General features: G+C 53.9%; 5 protein-coding genes across 5 annotated transcripts; 1 reads left to right on the forward strand and 4 right to left on the reverse strand.

The window, feature by feature from the left end:
* Positions 1–85: 85 nt before the first annotated feature.
* On the reverse strand, positions 86–3,905 carry CAOG_00937 (hypothetical protein). The gene is made up of 2 exons (XM_004365751.2): positions 2,058–3,905; positions 86–1,924 (listed from the first exon to the last, which is right to left on the reverse strand). The coding sequence occupies exons 1-2, from the start codon at positions 3,870–3,872 to the stop codon at positions 569–571; spliced, it is 3,171 nt and encodes a 1,056-aa protein (XP_004365808.1). The 5' UTR covers positions 3,873–3,905; the 3' UTR covers positions 86–568.
* Positions 3,906–5,227: 1,322 nt separating this feature from the next.
* Positions 5,228–11,033, reverse strand: CAOG_00938 (multidrug resistance-associated protein 13; the record flags this gene model as incomplete). Its single annotated transcript, XM_004365752.2, has 4 exons — positions 5,228–5,995; positions 6,146–8,022; positions 8,153–10,809; positions 10,935–11,033. The coding sequence occupies 4 exons, from the start codon at positions 11,031–11,033 to the stop codon at positions 5,316–5,318; spliced, it is 5,313 nt and encodes a 1,770-aa protein (XP_004365809.1). The 3' UTR covers positions 5,228–5,315.
* Positions 11,034–11,851: 818 nt separating this feature from the next.
* CAOG_00939 (hypothetical protein) lies at positions 11,852–15,407 on the reverse strand (the record flags this gene model as incomplete). The annotated part of the gene is made up of 12 exons (XM_004365753.2): positions 14,718–15,407; positions 14,582–14,618; positions 14,339–14,463; positions 14,012–14,188; positions 13,776–13,906; positions 13,592–13,702; positions 13,427–13,490; positions 13,269–13,351; positions 12,990–13,170; positions 12,594–12,660; positions 12,054–12,112; positions 11,852–11,944 (listed from the first exon to the last, which is right to left on the reverse strand). The coding sequence occupies exons 1-12, from the start codon at positions 15,348–15,350 to the stop codon at positions 11,852–11,854; spliced, it is 1,761 nt and encodes a 586-aa protein (XP_004365810.2). The 5' UTR covers positions 15,351–15,407.
* A 161-nt stretch (positions 15,408–15,568) lies between these two features.
* CAOG_00940 (UDP-glucose dehydrogenase) lies at positions 15,569–18,116 on the reverse strand. Its single transcript, XM_004365754.2, has 2 exons — positions 18,088–18,116; positions 15,569–17,219 (listed from the first exon to the last, which is right to left on the reverse strand). Exon 2 carries the CDS (start codon positions 17,124–17,126, stop codon positions 15,717–15,719), a length of 1,410 nt encoding a protein of 469 aa, XP_004365811.1. The 5' UTR covers positions 17,127–17,219; positions 18,088–18,116; the 3' UTR covers positions 15,569–15,716.
* A 2,088-nt stretch (positions 18,117–20,204) lies between these two features.
* CAOG_00941 (hypothetical protein) lies at positions 20,205–23,695 on the forward strand (the record flags this gene model as incomplete). The annotated part of the gene is made up of 3 exons (XM_004365755.1): positions 20,205–20,507; positions 20,564–22,089; positions 22,177–23,695. Coding segments are annotated over 3 exons (3,348 nt in total), but the record flags the coding sequence as incomplete, so codon positions are not given.
* Positions 23,696–23,748: the final 53 nt, after the last annotated feature.

Below are 23,748 nucleotides of genomic sequence, written 5' to 3' on the forward strand. Positions count from 1 at the left end.
TGGTTTGTCTCATCGTTGTTGAACTATTGTACCTCTCTCTCACAAGCGTTGAAATTGTGAAGGAGGATTGCAGTAGAATACAAACTTAGTACTATTGCAAGTGTGGTACAACATGAAACGGAAACACACACACACACAAAAAAAAAAAATGTACAATCATACAAACACTCACTCATTCACACAACAAAAACAGAAAACGAAACAAGTCCAGCACCAATAACAAGAACGACAAGGAAACAAACAAGAAAACAAAGACCAATCGAACAACGTCCCCGCGGACACCGAATCACGAAAACGCCGTTCAAGTAACTGAAATACTGAACAAAAGAGCAGGGACAGGAGGAGAAGAGAAAGAGAGGTAGGCATCGAGATGAAACGAGCAAATGCCCTCTCACGTGACTGAAAGGGACAAGAAAACATGATACAAAGAAACTAAAAGAGATAGAGAAAAAACAAAAAGAGAGAGAGAGAGCTCCAACACAGATGCAATCGAAAATACAGGCCTTCCCGTCAATAGTACAGGCGAGCGCTGAGTGCGCTGCAAGCATGGGAAGAGGGAATCACCAGTTCACAACGAGTTTGACGTGCCAGACGTGAGTCGGGCGCTATCACCGGGCGGCGTGCCAACCAGCTGAGTTTGCTGGGGAGAGTAGGCCCCAGGAGACATTTGCGGATGACTCATAAAGCTCAGCTGATGGGCTTGATTGATGGCGTTAGAGTCAAGGCTGCCTGTGCTGATTCGCCGACGAACGGCGGGATCTAGCGACTGCGGGTCCACGTCCCCGGCGCCATTGCTGAATCCCGAGTGTCCTTCTCCTGGACCGAACTGCATCTGCTGCATCAGGCCAGAGAGTGCTTGTGGGGGAGACAGCGGACTGCGACCGCGTCCGAGGGAAGACAGAGTTGGCATTGCCGAAGCCGAGCGCGAGGCTAGCGCGTTCTTGCGATCCTCCACATTGCGGCGGTTATGTCCGTTGCGTAGATCGGCCAGGCTTCCAGTCTCGCTTGCATTGGTGCGCAGCGATCCAGGCGAAGGTGCCATAAATTGCGGCGACATCATGGGGTGCTGCTGCTGCTGCTGCTGCTGTTGTTGTTGTTGCTGTTGGTGATAGTGGTGTTGCAATTGTTGCTGTTGCTGCTGCTGCTGCTGCTGCTGCTGCTGTTGGAGTTGATACTGCTGTTGCTGCTGTTGCTGCTGCTGTTGTTGCTGCTGCTGTTGGTGTTGTTGCAGCTGAAGCTGAAGCAATTGCTGTTGTTGGTGTTGTTGAAGCAACTGGTGCTGTAGTTGCTGCTGCTGTTGTTGCTGCTGGTGGTGCTGTTGTTGTTGCTGCTGGCTGGGATGCGGCTGCTGCTGCTGCTGCTGCGCCAATAGCAAATTTAACTGCTCGTTCAAAAAGTCGGTAGATTCGCCCAGACTCAGATCTGCGGCCAGGGGCATTCCTACGCTGAACATGGCGGCCGTATCTGTGACATCATCGCCAGGCAGTTGGATACGTTCAGGCAGCGTGCCGGACAAGTTGACGCTGTGGGTGTGCAGACTCTTGAAGCTCAGGTTCAAATCATCCACAAAGCCAAAGTCACCACCGCCATTCAAGATAGCGCTGCTCATCGTTGGCGTGTTGATTGCAGAGCTGTTTTGTGAGCTCTGCTCGCTGTCGGTATTGCCACTGATGATGAGCTTTGCGGGTTTGCGAGGCAAGTAGTTGGTATCAATTTCGCCCTCCTTGATATCCGGGTTGTATGGCATGGGTCCTTTCGAGGCCGAGTTGGACCGTGAGCGGCGGCGCTGCTTGCTTTGGCGCGACGACAAGTCGGTGGTTTGCGTCTCATCCAGCGTCCAATATGCACCCTTGCCCGGATCTTCCCGCTCTCTCGTGACACGCTTGAAGCACTTGTTGAGCGAAAGATTGTGGCGAATAGAGTTCTGCGTTAGTTTTCAGAGCAAGAGAACGGAGGGATCGAGTGAGGAATGGCAGAACACAACACGAGAGAAAAGAAAAAGAAACAAAAAGCAAAAAAAAAAAAAAAAAGCAAAAAAACAGCGTCAAAGCGGGTACCTTCCATCCAGTCGACGTTGTCTGATAGAATGGATAATTCTCAGAAATCCAATTGTAAATGTTGCTCAGCGTCATTCGATGATCTGGCGTGCTCTGGATTGCACGCGCAATCAACGTGGCGTATGAAAATGGTGGTTTCCCACCCGAGCCTGGCCCGCTGGATCCTGGGCTGTCGATGGAGCCTAGATGCTCGTTGTAATCGGCTTCCAGCGCTCCGTCCAAAATGTCGTCAAAGTCGTTGTTCGCAGGAGACGACACAAAATCAGAATCAGCCGCAGGTGTGAGCGGGTGGCCGGCATGTTGGTCGTGCGGTTGCGCAGGGGCTGAAGCGGATTGCGAGGATTGAGCTGCCGACTGTGATTGTTGTGCTTGTTGCTGTTGTGCCTGTTGTTGAGCCTGTTGTTGTGACTGTTGCTGCGACTGTTGCTGTCCATGGGGTTGCTGGGATTGTATGGTGGCAAGCATCGATGTAGCGATCAAGTCCAACGCACTGTTTTTGGAAACACTTGCGCGACTGGCACGCCGAGAGCGACCCTTTGTTGGTGTGGAGGCACCCGATCCATTGGGCGAAGCGCTGTTCAGAGAAGTGAGCGACGGATGCTGGGACAGTGGCGTAAAAGCCGAGCCGGTGGAGGGTGCGGCTCCCGGTGCGGCTCCAAACATGCTGCCATTATTCAGACCATTCAGCGACGTGGCAGACGTGGGCATGGACGAATGAGAAAAGAGTTCTGTAGGTGTGACGGCGCGTGGCAGAGCTGGTTGAGGCTGGGAAGGATGCGCTTGCTGCGGAAAAACCTGCTGAGGTTGGTTTTGCGAGTAGTACAACAACTGTGGTGGTAGTTGATCAGCGCTCGCGAATGCCGCTTGATCCAAGTGGAAGTCTTGAGCAAGCTGTTGTTGGTGTTGGTGTTGTTGTTGTTGTTGCTGTTGTTGTTGCTGCTGCTGTTGCTGTTGTTGCTGCTGTTGTTGCAGTAGCAGCTGCTGTTGCAACTGGTCGTATTGCTGTTGCAACGACAGCGTCTGTGACAGGAGCATTTGCTGTAGGTTTTGCTCTTCTTGGAGAGTCTGCTGGAGCAGCAACGAGCGAGCTGCCTCCGATGACACCGAGTTCAGATTGTTCAGCTCGCTCAGATCAAATCCAGCCATGAACGACGACACGTTTGCCGCGCTCTCGGCGAGCCCCGTGCTCAAGTCATCAAAGCTCTGTGGCTGACGCTGCTGTTGTGCAGCGAAAGCTGGATGTTGTTGCTGTTGTTGTTGTTGTTGCTGCTGCTGCTGCTGGTGCGATTGGTGCTGCTGAATGTATTTTTGCCGTTCCCAATCTTGTTCCAGGCGCTGTTGGATGATGGCCAAGCTCTGCTGAGCGCGTCGCTGCTTGGCGAGCTCTGCTTGCACTGTGGCGCTACTGTTTTGTACTTGCTGCTGCTGCTGCTGCTGCTGCTGCGAGACGGCCGTCCCGAGCAGAGGAGAACCTGGCGAGTTTGACGCGGACGAAGCAACTGCGCCAGCGCCGTTCGCGGTGCCCAAGTGCTGCAGCAGCGACGAGTAGTGCTGTTGCTGCTGTTGTTGCTGCTGTTGCTGTTGCTGCAAGAGGAGCAGGTAGTGCTGCTGCTGTTGCTGCTGCTGCTGCTGCTGACTCTGGCTTTGTTGCTGTTGCTGAAGTAAGAGCATGTTAGTCAGCTCGCTCAGCTCGTCCGTGGTTGGCACCGAGCCCGACGACGCCAATCCCGACGCAGCAGCCCCAGCTCCAGCTCCAGCTCCGGCAGCAGCGGCAGACGACCCCGGCGACGGCACAAAGCCACCGCTGCTCGACATGGTCCCTGCCAAAAAAAAAAAATAGAACAAATAATAATAATAAAAAGAAAAAAAAAAAAACAGAAAATCGGTCGGTTTTTTTCACTTGAAGCTGACCCCTCTCAATTGACGCTCGGGGTTTTGCTCGGCTGCCTGCCTGCCTGCCGAAGGGGAGGACGATCTCAAACCCGCCCAGCGGAGGGGGAGCTTGTGCTGCGTTTCAACTGGCTTGCCTGGCGAGTAGGAGGCGGAAGTGGATCCCCAGATGGACCAGAGGAAGGACGGACGGACTGTAAGCGAGAAGAGAATGAGAACAAAAAAACATGAACAAGAAGGAGGAGAAAAAAAAAAAAAAAAAAAAACTCTGGTTACCGTTCGTCTGGTCTTGATGGGCCGGGGTTTTGAGAGACGCTTCGCAGCCCTGGCTTGAGCTGAACCAAGCAAGCGGGAAGAGAATGAAGGGAATCGCCGAGCGGAGCAGCGTCGGGCACAACAAAACCGGGAGGAGAGGGTCGAAAAGGGGAAACAAACAAAAAAAAAAAAAAAAAAAGGAAAAGGAAAAAAAAAAAAAAAGGAAAAGGAAAAAAAATACAAAATGGAAAATGGACTAAAATCAAGATTTTGGAGGGAAAACAAAAAAAAAAAAAAAACAAAAAAAAATTACCCTGCAAAGAATTGGTGCAACAACTGCGAAAAAAGCACAACACAATCCAAAGCGAGCAAAGAGAACAACATCGGAGACGCGGGTTGGCGAACGATGGTGGGGGATGGACCAAGGGGGAAGAGGGGCGAAAATCAGGCGAGACGGAGGCGTTTTCTCAGGGGTGGGTGGGTGTTTTGTTTCTCACCACGTCTCACGTCCCTCGGTTCTTTGCCCACCCTCTCCCTTTGGCGCCGCTGGGTGCCATCCCGCTCTGCTCAAGCCGCCCTGAATGGAACACCCAGTTTGGAACGAAATGGACAAACAAGGGGCGACTGACTGCTGCAGACTCGAAACAGGAGCCGCATCAGTTCTCAGGCCAACCTGCTGTCAAACCGATTTATGGGAAACCAATAAAAAAAAAACCTGGCGAATTTGCAAACTGTTTCGCATTCGGTGGAAGGCCTCATCCCTCCATCCCACCTCCTCCATCCATTGTAGGCAACATTGAATGAACAGAATCGCGTACTGTTCATTGGATCGCGCAAACGACAGACGACGCAACGAGGTGCCATGAACGTTTAAAATGAACATGACCGAACGATGTCACCGCCGCCCTCAATTACAGCGCCCCAAAGCGGCGGACAAAAAAAAAAGCTCTCGCCATTGCTCCACGCCGGGAAGGGGGGGGGGAATCTGGGAATGTTCGCGCCGACAGAGGGACGACCATAAAACTCATAAAACGTCGTCTATTCTACGAGCACAATAATAACATTCATTGTACAACTCACAACATTCAATATCAATCAATCCCGCAGTCCCAGCTACGGGTTGGAAGGCGTTGCGCTGCCACTGGTATCACCGGGCGCAGTGACGCCGGTGTGCCGGTTGTGCGCTCTCATGAGGGAGCCAAAGAGACTCGACTCTTGCTGCAAGAGGGCAGCCGGAGTGTCAAACTCGACGACACGGCCAGCCTCGAGGCCCAGAATGCGGTCTGAATCAGCAATGGTTGCAATGCGATGCGCAATGACCAGAATGGTGCAGTTATGGAAGGCGGTGCGAATCACATGCTGGAGCATGGCATCGGTGCGATAGTCCACGGAAGCGCTCGCTTCGTCCAGCACGAGAATGCGGGCACGACGCAGGAATGCGCGCGCCATGCAAAAGAGTTGACGCTGGCCAGTGCTAAAGTTGGATCCGCCCTCGGACACGGTGAAATCCAGACGATCCCCGACAAGCTCCTGCGAGCCGCGCAACTGCTCCACCACCGTGTCCAGCTGAGCAATGCGCAACGCCGCCCACAGTTGGTCATCGGTGCACTCCATGGCGGGATCCAGATTGTAGCGGACAGTGCCGGCAAACAGCAGCGGATCTTGCGGAATAATGGCCAGGGCGCCTCGCACACGCGCAAGCGGGATGGACGCAATGTCTTGCCCGTCAATCAAGATGCGGCCCGTGACACACGGCACAATGCGAAAGAGTGCAAGGGTCAAGGTGGATTTGCCTGTCAAGTAGAAATTGGGGGAACATTGCGTGTGTGTGTGTGTGTGTGTGTGGGAACAAGAGACATGCGTGAGAAATTCTTGCTCAAAACTAAACGCTTTTGTTTTGCGTTGGCACCCCAAACGCTTCCAAAAGAAAAAAAAGAACTTACCACTGCCGGTACGGCCACAAATGCCAATGCGCTCGCCTGCCTTGACAGTCAGAGATACACCCTGCAAAACAGGGGCTGAATTGGGCCGGTAACACACCGTGACATTCTCAAATTCAATGTTGCCACGCGACGGCCAGGACAGATCCAGATCCGGACGGGAGTAAACTCCTGCCAGCGTACCGGCGTCTTCGGTAGTAGCAAAGCCGCTTTCACCTTCGGCAACAGTGTCCTTTTCAATGGCAAGACTGGCATACTCGCTCACCCGCTGCACAGAGTTCATTTGCATTTCCGTGTCGGTGTAGTTGCGAACCACAATGTTCAGCAGCAGCGTCGTGGTCATGGCGTAGCTGAGCGCAAGACCCACCAAGCCCGCGTCGATCGTGTTGGCGGCAAGCAGCGAGCTGATTGCCGCGGCGAGAATGATGGTCGAGCCGACACCCTCAATGCGAATGGCAATCCATCGGTTTCCGCCATAGAGAGCCGAAACGACCAGAGCGTTGCGCTCCACGTTGCGTGCGTTGGCCACAGCAAAGCTGGCCTGCGCCCGATACGCGCGGATGGTGGCCAGGCCTTCCAGCGTCTCGGCAAAGTTGGCAAAGATGGGAGACTTGGTCACGCTGTCCAAGCGCTGGAGCTCGCGCGATGACTTGCGGAAAAAGTTTTGCAGCCAAAAGTAAACGCACAGAATGGGAACAAGCGGGATGGAAAACCATGGCGCAACCACCAGCTGCACAACGAGCGACGAGAGGACAAACAAGATGCGCTCGGCCAAGCTCTGGAAGGACACAATCAGGACTGTGTCGATGGAATTGACGTCCGAGGTGAAGCGATTCTGGATGCGGCCAACCGGCGTCGTGTCAAAGAACATCATTGGCGCGTGCGCAATGCGATTCAGCATCTTGGCATGCAGCTCTCGAGCAGATCGGAAGCCCAGATAGGACATGGACAACGTCACCATGCCGGATAAAACGAGCGACACACTGACAAGGATGGCATAGTACTTGACATAGTAGAAGGCATCTGCGCTGTCGTCGGCGTTGGCCCACAAACTGAGCCACCAGTCTGTCGTCACCAGCACACTTCGAGTGACAATACACAGGCAAAAGACGCCCATCCAGAGTCCAAGTCCGGATGCCGCAAAGTACGCCTTGTACACGCGCCATGACACGGCGCCTTCGGCGCGTTTTTCGTGATCAATCAAGCGAGCGCTCGAGGTGCCATTGGGCAATGAGGGGGCGCTGCCATTGCCGTTCGTTGAGGCGGACTTTGTGGTTTTGGCAGGGCCGTTCAGGGGTGCTGTATCGCTGCTGTCTTCCGTCGTCGTCTGGAGCCCGTCGTCCTCTTCGTCCGCTTCGATGAGTTCAATGTCGGTGTTTTCATTGCTGCTGATGTCGCTCACGCGAGAATTGGAAGGCGAGGCCAGTTTGCTTGCTGCTTCGTCTGAGGTGCTCATCGCTGACTCGGTTTGGAAGGTCATGCCTGGTTGGGCCTCGTCGGTTGAGGGAACTGCCGATACCAACTGTGGCGAGGCTTCAATCGAGTCTGCCTGTTCGGGGGCTGGCGATGCCGTCTCTGTGACTTCGGCCCCCAGCACCGACATGTTCACGCCCGAGGCTACAAGCTGCTCTAGGGTGCCCTGCGCGAGAATGGACATGCTTTGTAAGACCACCACATTGGTTGCAAATGGCAGATACTGCAGCTGGTGCGTGGAGAGGAGTACAGCTTTCCCTCGGTTGACGAGAGCCTCCAAGATCACTTTATGGAAGATGTGGTGACCAACATGAGCATCCAGTGCCGAAAGCGGATCGTCGAAAAGAACCACATCAGCGTCCGAGTACAGCGCTCTTGCAATGCTGATGCGTTGCTTTTGGCCGCCGCTGTTACAAACCACCAAGCAAAAACCACAGCAAAACAAAAAAATCGCACCACAAGAAAGAATTGCCATGTCAGTTCAGTGCAACACAACCACTCCCCGCCAATGACGAGCACCCCAAAGCATATGCGCACCTCAAGTTAATGCCCTTCTCGCCAATTTCCGTTCTGTCTCCAGCAGCCAAGGACTCAATGTCTGGGCCAAGAGCACAGCGTGACAGGACTTCTTGATACCGCTCGGCGTTGAATGGAGTTTGGAAGGTAATGTTGTCCCGAATACTGGCATTCAAAATCCATGCCGACTGAGCCACGTAGGCCACAGATCCGCGCAGCACCCGCCGGCCACGCACGCGAGGCATCTCTCCGAGAAGCGCAGAAATCAGAGACGTCTTGCCAGACGCGAGTCGACCTGCAATCAGAGTCAGAGTGCCGGGCGTGCAGCGGAGCGTCACGTCGGGCAGAACACTGACTCGAGCCGTCTCTTCGCTGGCATTCGCCTCCAACAACCATGAGAATGTGGCATTCGTTGCAGACACTTCGGCAGGCTGCTGCTGCTGCGACGCGTCCCGCGTTTGAGCAGCACGGTGCTGGTCGGAGCGGGGGCGACGGTGGGCCGCGGGAGGCCGCGGCAGCCACATTGGCGCGGCGCGCTCCTTGGTCGGGTGGTCGGGATCGGCCAGGCTGGGATCCAGCACGCCCACAACTTGGTCGACTCCACCATACACGCCAGAGGCTTGCAGCTCCATGCTTTCCGCCTCCGAGTCGAGGAAATCCTGGTACAAACGCCGATCCCAATCGTCGTCCTCGTCCTCATGGCTTTGGGCGGACACGCCGTCGCCGAGATCGTGCGAAAGTTCAGGCAGCTCCAAAAACGCCTGCAATCGTGTCATGCTCACCCGCGCGTCTGTTGCTGTGCGGATGATGAGGGGCAGCATGTACAGCGGGATGCGGATGAGTTCGTACAGCGACAGGGCGGTGAATGCCGTGGTTGGCGTCAACGGTTCGTCGCTGATGGCAGCAAAGGAGGCAAAGGCCGTCACGGTGATGAGCATGGGAAGGGTTTGCTGGATGAGTTGCAGCAATGCGTTGAGCAGCGCCACGCGAAACATGATGGCCAGCTGAGCAGCTCGCGCCGCGAGCGCCCGTTGCAAGAACGCAGGCTCCCAGGCGTAGAGCTTGATCACCTTCATGCCGTTGATGAGCTCGGTGATTTTCTTGACGCGAGAATCGTCGCGCGCCATGGCTTGCTTGTTGAGCATTGTAATGTAGGTGGCAAGGCGCAGTTGCACCGGAATGACCAAGACAATGACCAGGAATCCAATCAAGGCAGCGTAGCCAAGAACATTGGTCAGATAGATGATGGCAATGAGCACTTGGAGGGGAATTGCCCAAAAGTAGTGCACGAAAAACAGCAGCATCATGACTTTGGTCGTGTCAATGGACATGTGGTTGAGAATGCTGCCAGTGTTGGACTTAGCGCGAGCCTGAGGAGATAGACGCAGGGCTTTTCGATAGACAGTTGTCATGAACGCCGACCGCAGACGAATGGCAGCGCGCACGGCCATGTGGTTGTGCGAGTGAACCGACATGGTCTGCACCACTGCGCCAAAGAACATGACGAACGCCAGCACATAGCCGTTGCTGAAAAAGACGTTCCAGCTCACGTGGCCCACTTCGTGCGGCGGCATCGCTGCAGTCACAGATCCATTGAGGGGCAAGGATGTGTTGTTGCTGTTGCTGCTGGAAGAGTCCGAGTCGGACCTCTGAATCTCAACAACGTAGGCAAGAATGCCACGAAGACAAGTCGGATTGAGAAACATGAAACAGCTGCTCAGAAGCATCCAGACACTCGCTTCGAGCATGTCTCGCCGCATGGTCAACATGACGACGCGGAAGATGGAGCGTAATTGCGGCGGCTTGTTGTCAGATGGGACTAGTTCGGTGGAATGGGAGCCGCGGGGCGCTTCTGGCGGGGATTGGCCGCGCAACTCACTTCCGAGCTCATCCAGAGGAACAAACTCGTTGTTGGCGCGACGGCCTGAGCGAAACAAGGGGCGCACGCGACTCTTCCATCTCGGAATCCGCACTTGCCAGATGGACGGGGAATCTGCGTTTCTCGGGTGGTGAAGTGCGACTGCGGCCTGCGTCAGCCGCGGTGACTCGAGCTCTTCTGTGGCGGCAAAGGGTTGGGGCGATGTGCGTTCGTCTTCGTCACCGCTGTCGTCGTCGTCGTTCTCGTCACTCTGCATGCGGGCATATCCTGTTTGTTGCTGAGTGTGGGAGTTGTCAGCAGATGCTTCAGTGGCACGAGAATGGGTGCTGCTGTTGTGGTTGTTGTTGTTGTTGTTGTTGTTGTTGCTGTTGTTGCTGCTGCTGTTACCGTTGACCGAGGACCCATGTGCAGAACTTGCTGTATCAGCAGACTGCTGCATGAGCTGGCGGACAGCCTCGACAGACGAGACAGTCGGCTCCTTCCACGCCAAGAAGGTGCGAAACCGTCGTGCGACAAACACGGCCTTGTCGTCCTGGCTCATTTTGCCCAAATGGTGCGCCTCAAAATTGGTGGTGGCGCCGAATTTGAAAAGCGGTGTCAAGTAGAGGTAGTACCGGCGCGACCAAAAGTTGCCGTAGGGCTCGCGAATGACGAGATTGGCCCATCCGGACAGCCGAGCGTCGTTCGTGGGTTCGGGCTCGGAAAAGTTAAAGGCGACAACGTCCATGACGCCCAGCGCCATGATGAGAATGGCCGAGATGACCCGAACTGCAAACAGAAAATCAAACTCGCCCAGCTCCTGACGTTTGTGTGATTGGGGGAAACGAGCAAGAAGATGTCGAACTGAGCAACATGTCGGAACGAGCAATGGGAGGGGATGGACCCCCCCCCCCCAACAAAGCCATGCAACGGCAAGATGCTCACCATGGGAGAAGCGGCAGCGCGCCCCAAGTACACGAGGCGGAAGATCAAGAACGAACCGAGTGCAAACTCGTACACAATCTGCGGAAGCAAGCAGCGCATCCGAGCACGCGTTTCCACGCCGTGGTAAATGGCTGCTGCCAGAATCTGTGTGAGTGATGGAAGTGAGTAGATTTCGGCGACAGGTTCTCAGAGCCATCACCGGTATGAAACACAAATTGCAGAAGCAATTGACAATGGCTTTTTGTTTACCAAGCAGGCAATCAGCAGCCACGGATAGAGCATCGAGTACCCTGGCACATTGCTGTAATGCGGTGCGTACCGCAGCAGATTGCAGCCAAACTCTGCAAAGTACACCAGCCCTTGCAGTGGCGCCAAAATCTGCCACGCGAACAAAAAACGTTAGTTCCGCACTATTAACCGGTGTTTGCGTGCACTGAGCGCTTCATCGCAAACCAGAAAAAAACCAGAAACAGCGATGGGATGCTCGTTGTACAGCAACTCACCCATCGCGCTGTTTGGCCTGCGAGTGGGAGGCGGAGTGGCACGCGTGGGTGGCGCGATCGCAACGTGACAAAGCAAACCGAGCCGCCAGCCAGGAAGATTGCCGCGACGAGGACGAGCAGAAACCTGTCGCGATCGCAGCCGTGAGACATAGATCAGTATGTTTGTGATGGCAGAAACAAGGGAGATTTGGATGAACCGTGGAAACGGAGAAGGGAAGAGGGTGACACAAGATGGAGGATGATGACATCCGCGCGAAAGCGATCCCAGTGTGTGTGATATCATCAGCCCACTGTAGCACAGAGACAAGATGTGACCAGCCACATTCATGCCCCAACAGCATAGCATGCGACATGCAAGGCTGCTTCAACAGGGAAGAGAGAAAGAGAGAGCGGCACAAGCATGGGAAAAAGTGATTACCCGTCCATGAAGCACGGCGTCAGATCGAGAGTGGTGCTCGCATCGGCCTCAACGCCGCTCGACACGTTGAACGGGATCAAGTATGGGCCCTGTTTGGTTTGGGGGGGGGGTTGGTGCAAACAAAAGCGGAAAAGCGTCAAGGTCAGTTTCGTGTGGAGCGACAGCTTGGGCGTTGGCAAATTGCAGTGGGCTGCTTACCCATCCTTCGCCACGCTGCGGATTGCCACAGTATCCTGACATGGAGACGTGGTCAATGCCTGCTTTTCCAGAGATAGACGGAGAGGGAGAGATCGAGAGCGAGAGAGAGAGAGACGGAGAGAGCGAAAACACAACGACTGAGCAGAACCAAGTTTGGATGGCTGTCAATCGTTCGCTCAACAGCCAATGCATGTCGACTTCATCCCGCCAGGGTTTCGCCATCGCCCAACGCTGAGCGCGAATCTGACAACAACCAGGCCGAGAAAGGGGGATTGTTCTGATGTGACTTTACCCGAAGGGGGCTTGTTCAAGCAGTCTCTTTCCTTTTTTCTGTTTCTCTGTTTTTGCACGCAATCTCAGCTCTTAGAACATGCCTCAGAGACAACGCAAGGTGCATGACAAAGGCGACAATGCAAGTGGGAAGGAAAAGTAAGATGACAAACAGCCATCGTGATTGTGAAACAGAATGTGACGTTGAGTGTGTTGACAAGATGGAAAACAGCCTCGTAGAGACGCAGAAGAATGATGACGATGGAGTACTCGAGGCGAACGCGGGGCTGACCTGGCTCAGGTAGGCGATATGCGATTTGCGGTGTGAGTTGAGTGACTCTGCAAGATATGTTTTAGCTGATAGGGGGGGGGAGGTTGGGATGTAGTCTGTGGCAAAATCGGATGGACGACGCTGGAGCGCGCGCGATTGCTGAGGCGCTCAGTCAATACAAGACAGTGGCCGAGCTCAAGCATGCATATGGCTCGTACTGAAGCACTCGACGCTGGAGGCCATCCCGCAAGAAGAACGACACCCAACCCTGGTCTACTACCCAATAGTATCAATTCCAGAACAAAACAGCAAAAAAAAAAAAAACCACACCAAGAAAACGAACGAAATCGGCATCGCTACCAAATCTTGCGTCGCCTGCCAGTCCATGCAAGAACTCGCCAGATGGCCCAGGAGCCCATGCAAATAATAGTGGAAACAATCCAAAACATGTGTGGAGACTGCTCCAAGGACGACTGGAGATTCATGCCAAAGCTGGCGGCAACCAGGCCGCACACGGCCACCGAGAACGTCCCCATTGCGAGCTGCAGTTCCATTCGCATGATGGTGTTCCGCTTGCTGTCAGTGTAAAAATACAAATCAAACAAAAGCACTGTGAGCATTCAGGACGTCACGCTTGGTTTTTGAACCACATGCGCATGGCAAACACGACAAACCTGTCCAGCGTAATGGTGATGACATCTTCCGTGTTGCGGATGTGGGCAATCATTTGTTCTACCTCGGCAGCCACATCTTCAACCTGAAAGCGTCAAGACAGATTCAGTTGCCAGCAATGCAAAAAAGCGACACAAGGGGACGATTCAAACCCCAGTACCTCATTCAAATAGTTTTCAAGTAAAAGCTCAACTTCCTCGTGTTGGTCGATGCGACGAGCATGCCTACGAGTTCGGAAGGTGAAGCGTGCAGGGGGGGAGATGTGAGTCAATCCAGAAAGAATCTAGCCAAATGGCGTCGTTCCCAATTCCAATCCACTCGTTACCCTGTTTGTGCTTTGGTGGTCAGGTACATGCTGGCCATGTCTTCATCAGAGTCAAGCAACCGCGTCAGAGCGACTTTGACGTCGTTTACTTCACGCTCAAAGGGAGTGAGTCAAACAATAACAAAACAAAACAAAACAAAACAAAACAATAACAAAAAACATGAGATGCCAGAAAAAAATGTACCGTTTGCTGTAGTTTAATAATGCAGTCAATTGTGGCTTATCCAATTCTGCTCGATCAGTCTCGGCAAGGTCGGCCAGAACCTGAAGGACAGAGGGTCGCAACGCCGAAAGTTTGGCGGACAACGACGCGCACTGTGGGGCGAGCAAGCACACAGACGCCAACAAATCGTTCAGAGGACAGCCCCGGAGCATTCACTCGTGTGTGCATCCGTGGAGCAACTGTTTTGCTTGACTCACCACATTGATTAAAATCTCTTCCAGCACTTTAAACTCAAACGGTAGTGGATCACTAAACATTAGCGAGAGAGAGCTCGTTTTCAATCGATCGTGCAGGCAGCGGCGGAGCTCTTCCATTTCAGCGTGATCGAAATCGAAAAAGAGGGCTGAATTGGAGCGTATGATCGCTTTCACATGCTGCGCGAGAGTGCGTGTTCATGAAAGATAAAAGCCACAAACGAGCAAAAGAGCAGAAACGGTAAGAACAGGAACTTCGAGGAGCAGGGCTCCAAAAATGCCAGCTCAAACAAGTCAAACAACGACTTGAACCCTGCCGTTCACACTTACGAGCATGTTGATTATCGTGGCGTTCGCGCGAGGAAGAATAGTTGGTTGCTGTTTCCGCAAATCAAGGGCTCGCAAGTCGCGCGTTTGCAGCCGAAGCTGAGCTGTCAAGTCTGTCTTGGTTGTTTCTGATCAAATCGACACATGCGTGGCTGCTGTGAGTGGAGAGCAACTCTCATCAGGGTGCGACGCGGCGCAAGTTCGCATCGCACCCACCACCAACAACAGAACAAACCGAGTCATCACCTGTCAAGCTCTCTTCTCCTCGTGGGTTGAATTGAAGCTGTTCAAAAACAGAAAAATTCATGCGTGTTGCAGTGAGTTTGTAGCTCATGACAGGTGGCTGGAGCACGATCCGCTCGCGTCAAATGTGTAATGTTACCGTTTTCAAAATTGTCATACTGCTGTGCATCACTTGGGAGAAGTGCGACGACATTGGCAAGTCGTGATCGTGGTAGAGCACAGGAGGTGGCGGTGGTGATGATGGTGGCGGTGACGATGATGATGATGATGATGATGTTGGTGGTGACGGTGATCGCGGGAACTGGAACGAGTCGCCGTCCTGGACGTGACGCCCCGGTGAGCCAGCATTGGAGCCCGGCGATTCTGGAGGGAATAGCGATGGCGACCCAGTGCGGAATCCTCCCGATCCATTGTCGGACGAAACCAGGCTGAGAGGTCGGGACGAGTGAAACGCTCGGCCAAGGAGTCCCAGCAGCAGCACTGGGGAGCGAGCCTGGCCAGTCCCGGGCAGCCCAGCGCCAAGGCTCGTGTGCAGACTTTGTGTGCGTGAGTCAAGCTTCGCCACCAGTGCGTGGTGGAGTCGGGTGGACATCGGCTGCTCGGTGCAATTTCGGCTGGAGGCTGTGATTTCACGACGACAACCAATGCTCGCGTCCGCCACGGCAGAGGAAGAAGACCCGCCATGGAACATGCGGATCAGCAGGCGTGTTGCTGGAAACGCCATCACGCTTGCGAGATCGGTTGGCTGGCTCGCAATGGCAAGACTGCGCATTGTCAGTTCCGTTCGAACTCCCTCCAAACAAACAACGAAGGGTGTGGTGGGACAAGCTACTAGAGAACTGAGCAAGTGGTGATTGGGTGTGCAAAAAAAAAAAAAAAAGAAATAATTGCATAGAACAGCCATAGTGAGACTGCAGGCTTCGTTCGCACAATCAGCGTTGAGATCATTCCACACACACACATCTCTGGCATAATATACCCAAAGATCGATATTCCGTAAATCTTTTAATCAAGACACAAGACACAAGTTAACAACAACAAAGATAAAGTGGGAGGGGGGGAAGAGATGAACAGAGTGGAAGCTAAGCTACGTCAATTGTAGTTTTTGTTTTTGGTGTTGTTCAGAAACAAACGCCGCTTAATACTTGGGGGGAACACGCTTGCCAATGACCTCAACCTGGAAGCCGATGGAGCGGAGCTTTTGGTGGTCGAGAATAAGTCGGCCGTCGAAAATGAACGCGGGCTTTTGCATGCCTTCGTAGATGCGCTGGTAGTCGAGGGTCTTGAACTCGTCCCACTCGGTGCAGACAATAATAGCGTGGGCGTCCTTGACGGCGTCGTATGCGGACGAGTACATGGTGACACCCTTCTTGATCTTGTCGACGTTCGACAGAAGACCGGGCTCGGAGAGGTCGCGGACAACCTGGTCCTCGGAGACCTTCGGGTCGTAGATGGCGACCTGGGCAGACTCCTCGAGGAAGTACTTGCTAATGTAGATAGCAGCCGACTCGCGGGTGTCGCCAGTGTCCTTCTTGAAGGCAAAGCCGAGGATGGCAATCTTCTTGTTCTGGACAGTGTTGAACAGCTGGGCAATCACCTTGCGGGTGAAGCGCTCGCGCTGCCAGTCGTTCATCTTGACGACCTGCTGCCAGTACTCGCCAACCTCGGGCAGGTTGAGCGACTCGCACAGGTAGACCAAGTTGAGAATGTCCTTCTGGAAGCAGCTGCCGCCAAAGCCAATGCTGGCCTTCAGGAACTTGGAGCCAATGCGGGTGTCGGTGCCGATGGCACGGGCGACCTCCTCGACGTCAGCACCCGTGGCCTCGCAGACGGCGCTGATGGCGTTGATGCTCGAGACGCGCTGGGCAAGGAAGGCGTTGGCGGTGAGCTTGGAAAGCTCAGAGGACCAAGTGTTCATGGTGAGGATGCGCTCGCGGGGGATCCAGCGGGCATACAGGCTGGCAAGGGCCTCAATAGCCTCGTGGCCGGCAGGGGATTGCTGACCGCCAATCAGGACGCGATCGGCGTTGACGAGATCGTTGATGGCGGTGCCCTCAGCGAGGAACTCGGGGTTGGAGAGGATCTGGAAGGTGACGCCCTCCTTGGCGTTGGCGTGGAGAATGCGGGCAATGCTGTCGGCAGCGTGCACGGGGACGGTGGACTTTTCGACGACAATCTTGGGGGCGGTCGAGATGCCAGCGATGCGACGCGCGGCAGCCTCGAGGTAGGTCAGATCGGCGGCGCGGCCCTGGCCGATACCGTACATCTTGGTGGGGGTGTTGACGCACACAAAGATCAGATCGGCATCGCGGATGGTGCCGTCGACATCAGTCGAGAAGAAGAGGTTCTTGCCACGCTGCTGCTTGACCATCTCGTCGAGGCCAGGCTCGTAGATGGGGAGCTTGTCCGAGTTCCAGGCGTCAATGCGTGGTTGCGAGATGTCGACGACCGTGATGATCACATCGGGGCACTTGGCAGCGAGCACAGTGCAGGAAGGGCCGCCGACATAGCCAGCGCCGATGCAGCAAATCTTCTTGATGACAGTCATTGTGTGTGGAGTGTGTGTTTGTGTTGTGTCGTTTGACTGAGGTGGCAACGAAGACTGAAGAGTTGAGTTTCGGGTTGAACGGAACCGGAAAGCCTGTGACAAGAGAGCAGAAGCGAAGGAGCAGAGCCAGAAGAGTGAGTTTGGGGCGAAGAGTCAAAAACAAACTTAAAAGAAAAAAAAATGGAAGGAAAAAAAAAACACAGTGGGAGGGAAGGAAAAAAAAAAATGCAATCCAAAAATAAAGGTGCGTTCGACGGTGGGACTGGTGCGAGTCGTGCAGCAAGCAAGTTCGTGGAGGTGGTGTGTTGGTGACGTTGCGGTCAACTTGGCACACAGATGAGCGACGACCACGACGAGCCGCTCAGTTCGGTTCAGTGAAGTGAACGAGTTCGTTTGTGGTTCTTTTTTTTTTTTTTTTCTTTTTTTCTTTTTCTTTTTTGGGTTCGTTTGTCTTTCGCTTTGGAAACGCTCTCGCTGAGCGATCTGCCTTGCAGGCAAGCCACACAAGACAGATCAAACCAGTGCTCCTTCATGCAGAACGCTCGCATTTGCAAGCACAGTGCACAGTGCAGTGAAGATCGCACCAAGCATTTCTTTCTTTTTTTTCTTTTTTTTTTTTTTTTGTATTCCGCCGAACCTGCACTACGCAGGGAGTGCGACTCGGAAGCATGAATCGCGCCAAGCAGAAGGCTCTCATCCAACTCCAATGGGGGTGAGAAACTACAAGACTGAAAGGCAACATTCATGCCTCCGAGTCGCACTCCCTGCGTAGATGATCAAAGGGCAAACGCGTGGTCGCATCACTCAACTGAGGGCACCCTGATTCTTCTGCAGCGTTCCGCGCCCCTCATCCCCCAAACTCCCATTGAGTCACTTCTGCGGAGTGTTTGTGTTTGTTGGCATTGCGTTTCATGAAAGAGTGCGAGCAACAGTGAGATAGGACAATTGGAGAGAACTGTACTTCTTCAAAGAAAAAAAAAAAAAGGAAGACTGAGGGCGAATCATCCCGCCTCCCATCTTTTTTTTTTCTTTTTTTTTTTTCCTTTTTTCTTTTTTCTTAGACCTGCCCTTTTTTTGCGCTTTTTTCTTTTTCCGTTTTGCGCTCATGTTGGCTTTTGTGGTTCCTTTCTTTCTCTCTCCTTCTCGGTCTTGTTGCAAATGTTGAAGCTGGATGCTGCATAGCCACCACGATAGACCGTTCGCTTTTTTTTTTTTTTTTTTTTCCTTCGATCAGCTCCCAGGGGCATTGGAAACGGAAATTGACAGCCGGTGCGTGCACTGGCACCCTCTTGTTGAAGAGCAACAGTCTCGCGATCATGCGACCCAAAGCAACTCGGCTTTGTTCGTCAGGAAGAGGCGGCTCATCCTTGTGGCGGGGAGGAAGTGAATCATTGGTCTGCGTCAGTGCAACTCATCTTCACACTTTGGCGCGTGTGTTTCGCGCTCCCCCCCCCCTTTTTTTCATTTTTTCTTCAGTGTGTTGTTGCCATCGTGTTTCATCGGGATCTACCATGGTAGATTTGCAGGTGTCGTTCAACACCTCACCAACCCCCCCCCCAGTCTGTCCGTCTTGTGCTGTCGTTGATGTTGTTGGGTTTGATCATGATGCTTTCGCCACCTCGCAACACTAGATCCAATAACAACAATAATAAAAGATTCTCCATCCCCAAATGAGGCTTTACCACAGTTGCCTAGCAAACAAAACAGAATAAAACAGCTGCGCCTTCCATCTCGCCCTACGTTTGCGCTCTTCCTCTTCTTTCTCTCTCTTTCTTTCTTGCTCTGTCTCGTCACTGCCATGCTCTCGCTTGTTGACTCAAAAGCGAACGAGACGACAAAAAGTCGAGAAGGCACGGCACCGTGAGAAGGAGAAAATAAAAGAAAACAACCGTGACGAAAAAAAAAAAAAAACACACGATTCACGCCCTGTGCACCGAGCTGACTCCCCCGGCGAGTGTGGCTCGGGGTCTGCAAGTCGGAGAAATGGGGTGAAAGGGAGGGGCCCAAAGGGCAGGTGTCCGTGTCGGAGCGAACGGAGGGTGCGAGGGCGGAGGAACAAAAGGGCGGCGAAATCCCGCAACGAGGGGGCACGCGTTGGTTTTTTTGTTTTTTTTTTTTTTTGCTCCCTGATGAGTGGCGGTGGCCCATGTGCGACTCTCGACTCGCCCACTACAATTAAAAGAGAAAAAAGACTCACACAAGAAAAGTTGGTTAGTGACTGAGCTTTTATCTAAATGGAGACAAAACGAGTAAATGAATCAATTCAAGGCACCAACAATGCTGCATTCAATGGGAGGTGCGTTCAATGGAGGTTCAATGGAGGAGAGTCGAGCGTTGCAAATCAAAGGTCGTTCTACTCCGAACCAGAACAATACGCCTAAATCCCTACGGGTTCCATAATGAATGGTAAAATGGCAATCGTGAGATATCACCATAATCGACCCACCATTGTGATCGACTTGATGTGGCCAATAATAGTGTCAGAGGAGTGGCGGTGCTCAGATGAGCGGTTTTCTCAGAAAATCGAAAAATAAAAATGGCCTCGAGGCCACCGCAAAACGGCGCCACAAGCGTTCTTGCAGGACAAGTGCAGCAGAGCATCATAATCTTTGCTCAACTTTGCACCCCCCGCATTTTCGAGATCGAGCACACCGACTGCATAGGGTGCATCGCGTACTATCACGGCGAGGAAGCGCGCAGGACAGAAACACTGTTTTGACCCCTAGAAGAACGCCACAACGCCGGTCGCCCTCGCCGAGCTCGATTTCCGACGTGTCCAGTCGGTGTCGGACCGCGCACTTTTCAGGGGTGATTACAGATGATATTTACAACCGTTTTGGCTCAATGGCGGGGCGATCGCGGTGGGGAGCGATTTTGTGTGAAGCTGGATCTTTACTACTTTGGGCTGGATTGAGCCACTCTTTTCTGTTGTTCTTCCGAGCCATAGGTCTCGGGTCGATTCTTGTACTTTTCCGTCCTCACGAGACCGACCAGACCTGCAACACACACACACACGTCAAGCAATTCATCCAAGCATAAGAGCCCGACGCACAAGAGCCAGCGAGAGCACGAGGCGAGATGGAGGAGGACGAGGAGATCCAGTCGCAACCAAGCTACGAGACATGCAGTGTGCGGCTGGTGGTCCTTCACGACCTCGTTCCCGACGCCAGCCAGGATCGCTTCATGGATCTGGATGTACCTGTTGCCCAGCCAGAGGCGCTGCCAACGTACGGCGATGTGGAGCGAGCCTTGCAGACCCATGACTTTAGAGAAGTTGCCTTCCGCCCAAACCCTCAGTTTTGGTTTCCAGTCGTTGGCGTCAAGAACAAGTTCTACCCGTCGAACAAGACGATTGCACACCCCGGATGCGTTCATCTTTCTGTCAGGTTGCGTTGCCCCTGTTGCAAATCCAACGTCCCGCGGTCGCGATTTCACAGCGCGAACAAAACTTGAGATTGTCTTCCGTGCAACCCGCGTCCACCGGCTTGGCCGACGACGAAACTAGCGTAGTGCAAGATGATAGGGACGACATTCTTGAATTTCTTAACGTCCAAGACGGGCACGACGAAAACTGCCGCTCAAGAACGCCTCGGAAGCGCAGAGGAGTCCATCTCACCAAGGAGGAGCGAGACAGACTTCCGCAGTGGAGCCCTAGTACGACGCTCATTCCTGTTCGAACACGTCGTTGGTATTGCTTCAATAGACGCGATCCGTCGAGGCCGCCTACCGTGCCAGACACACCAACTCTCCAACAACGATTTATTCGCGCCTGCTCCAGCAAGAAGCGAGTTGACAACAACTTTCAGTTACGTCCGGAGCTCGGCGCCGGATCCTGCAGTTTCGGCCTGAGATTGACGGAGCTTGGCCAACACACGCACGGCGAGCTGCACCTTATTGGGTTCAAGCTCGAGCAGATGGGTCGCCACGACATGGCTTGCACCGACGGCTCGCTCGCTTTCAAGCAGCGCGCGCATCCTGAAATCAAAGAGTGGGTCATGGATCTGATGCGCAAGGGGTGCTCGGAGGCGTCCATTGTAGCGCAGTTGGAAGGGCCAACTCTCAACCCGCCGCCTCGCCCTCTTTCAAGTTGGAACGTACCGTACACTTCTGGTCGCTGGTATCCCACCAAAGACGCAATTCGCATGATGATAGTCAACTCAAGCAGCGAGAAGCTACATGGAACCGACCAGCAGCGCATCGACCAATTTCTCGCGTCATCCTCGTCGTATGCCTGCTCTCACCCTCACTCGCTCTACCAAGATGGGCAGTGCCCCGGCGAAAGCCAATACGGCGACAAAAGCGATGTCATTTATCATCAATTTGTTCACTGCGACTGCCAGAGCTGCCTCGAAATCCCCCTGAGGGAGTCGAACATTCTGATTTTAATGACGCCTTGTCAGCGGGCAACGTGGGACGCCCTTCGTCCCAAGGTCCTGTTCCTGGATTCAACCTTCTCAGTCAACCGCTACGACTGGGCGACAACAGCACTCGTTGCTGCTGACGAATCAGGCGCTGGTGTTGTGCCGCTGGCGTTCATGATCTCCGACAGAGATCGCGAGCATGAATATGCGCGGTTCTTGTCCGAGGTCAAGCACGCCGTAGGTGAAGCGTTTAATCCGGTGCGCATCGTCATCGACAAATGCGGCGCTGAGCGAAACGGCATCAATCAGGCGGTGCCGGGTGTGCAGGTGGCAACTTGCTGGTTTCACGTCTGCCAAGCGGTGGAGCGCCAGTACCCGGGCAGACTAGATCTTCTCTCGTGTATGGCTAAAATGCGGTATGCCAGGAATGCACAAGAGCTGAAGGACGCGAGCAACAGCTTGCTCAACGCCGCCGGCGAGTTCCAAGGTTATTTTCTGTCTCAGTGGCTCAACGAACGAGATATTAAAACCTGGACGCTCTTCCACCTTGGCTTGGTGCGTGATGCGCTGGATCAAGGCCACACCAACAATTTGATTGAGCGGTAAGCTTGTGATGATTGTGAGTCGCTTGTCCCGTGCCGAACTTTGGAACCTCGTTGACTTGTCATTGCGACTTGCCTCCCCCATAGCTTTTTCGGCACGTTCAAGTACAAGTTTCTGAAAGGTTACCGCATGCACGATTTGGCAGGTCTCGCAATCAGGATTGTTCGGGACACGAACCAGCACTTCTGTTTGCAACGCCAACGCCAGCGACTCGACAAGCCGAATGTCGCCTTCCTTCCAAAGTTCCGCTCCTTACTGCTTGAGAAAGAGATGCACGCAGAGAAGCTCGTGGAAACCGGTCAGGTGTTGGAGCTTCATCGCTACTTTGGTGTAGGACTTGTTCTGCCTCAGCGGACGCTTTCTGAGCTTGATCTACTCCAAATTCGCGAACTCGCAAACGCTCACCTTGAGCCATTTTATCAGACGCGTGGCATGCCCTTGACTGAGGGTTTGCAGCAGCTGCACGAAGCGCTGAAGCAACAGTACCCAGATGTTGTGGTCGTTGGTGTCGAGCGGCGCTTTTGCAGCGCCATGCACGATCACGCTTTCATTTGCAGCCACATCCGTGCCGTCGCGCGGCACTTTGGAGGCATCGAGAACTTTCGTCTTCAAATCCATTCTCTCTTCGAAGAGCCACCAGTGTGTCCCGTGTCCCGCTCAGCACCCGTCAATCCTGCAAGCGAATCTGCTGTGTCCGCAGCCACTACTGCTTATGCCGATGATGCCCTGCCGACTGGCGCAACCGACATGGCCGTAGACGATCAGCTTGATGCAGACGGACCTGCTCGCACCTCTGACATGGCCGTAGACGATCACCTTCCCTCGGGCCCGGATGCAGACGGACCTGCTGACCGCACCTCGGACCTCCCCGCCGAGCTCGATCCGAATCACGGCGCGTCACCTTCTGCGAGTAACTCCGATGATGCTCCAGAGCACAGCTCTGGCCTTGTTGAGACGGTGGCCAGTCCCGACGACCTGGTGGACGAGCTCTCCAAGCTGTTCGAGAAAGGACTCGAGCGTCTCAAGACCATGGCTCAGGGCGATGAGTTGCACAGCCTCGTTCGCCAGCTCACACGCAATTGCAGCAACAGCATGCGGAATGCGACAGGTCAGCGAGGGATTCTTTCATTATATACCCGGCGCACGCGTGGTGCAACTCGTAAGGCTGCCAAATCTACCCGAGCTGCCCAAGCCAAGGCAAAGCGAACTGCTGCTGCCAAAGCCAACCGAGCAGCAGCAGCAGTAGCAGCAGCAGCAGCATCAACATCGTCAGTCTCAACCGTTCTTCCAGGTAACGCAACTGCATCCGCAGCAGCGTCGTTGGCGACCAGTTCGTGGACACGACGCAAGAAGTCTGGAGTGAAGGGGCGGCCCAAAGCTAAGCACCGTGTTCCTGCTGCACTTATCCGAGAAGTCGCAAGATCCTTTTGCGCCAAAGACAGTCAAGCATTCGAGAGCGCAAGGGCCGCGGTGACTGCGTACAAAACCCAACAGTTTGTCGACTACATCCCGCCTTCTCGCAGCAATCGCGGTACTCGAGATCCGTGGGGCGACACTACCCCTTCATTTGCTGATTCCGATCCCACATTTGGGAATGCGAGTGATGGTGCACGTTCAAGCCAGTCGGGAACGACCTCGATTGGAAGCCAGAGCTGACC

Source organism: Capsaspora owczarzaki (assembly GCF_000151315.2).
Source record: "Capsaspora owczarzaki ATCC 30864 unplaced genomic scaffold supercont2.1, whole genome shotgun sequence".
Taxonomy (NCBI): Eukaryota; class Filasterea; order Ministeriida; family Capsasporidae; genus Capsaspora; species Capsaspora owczarzaki.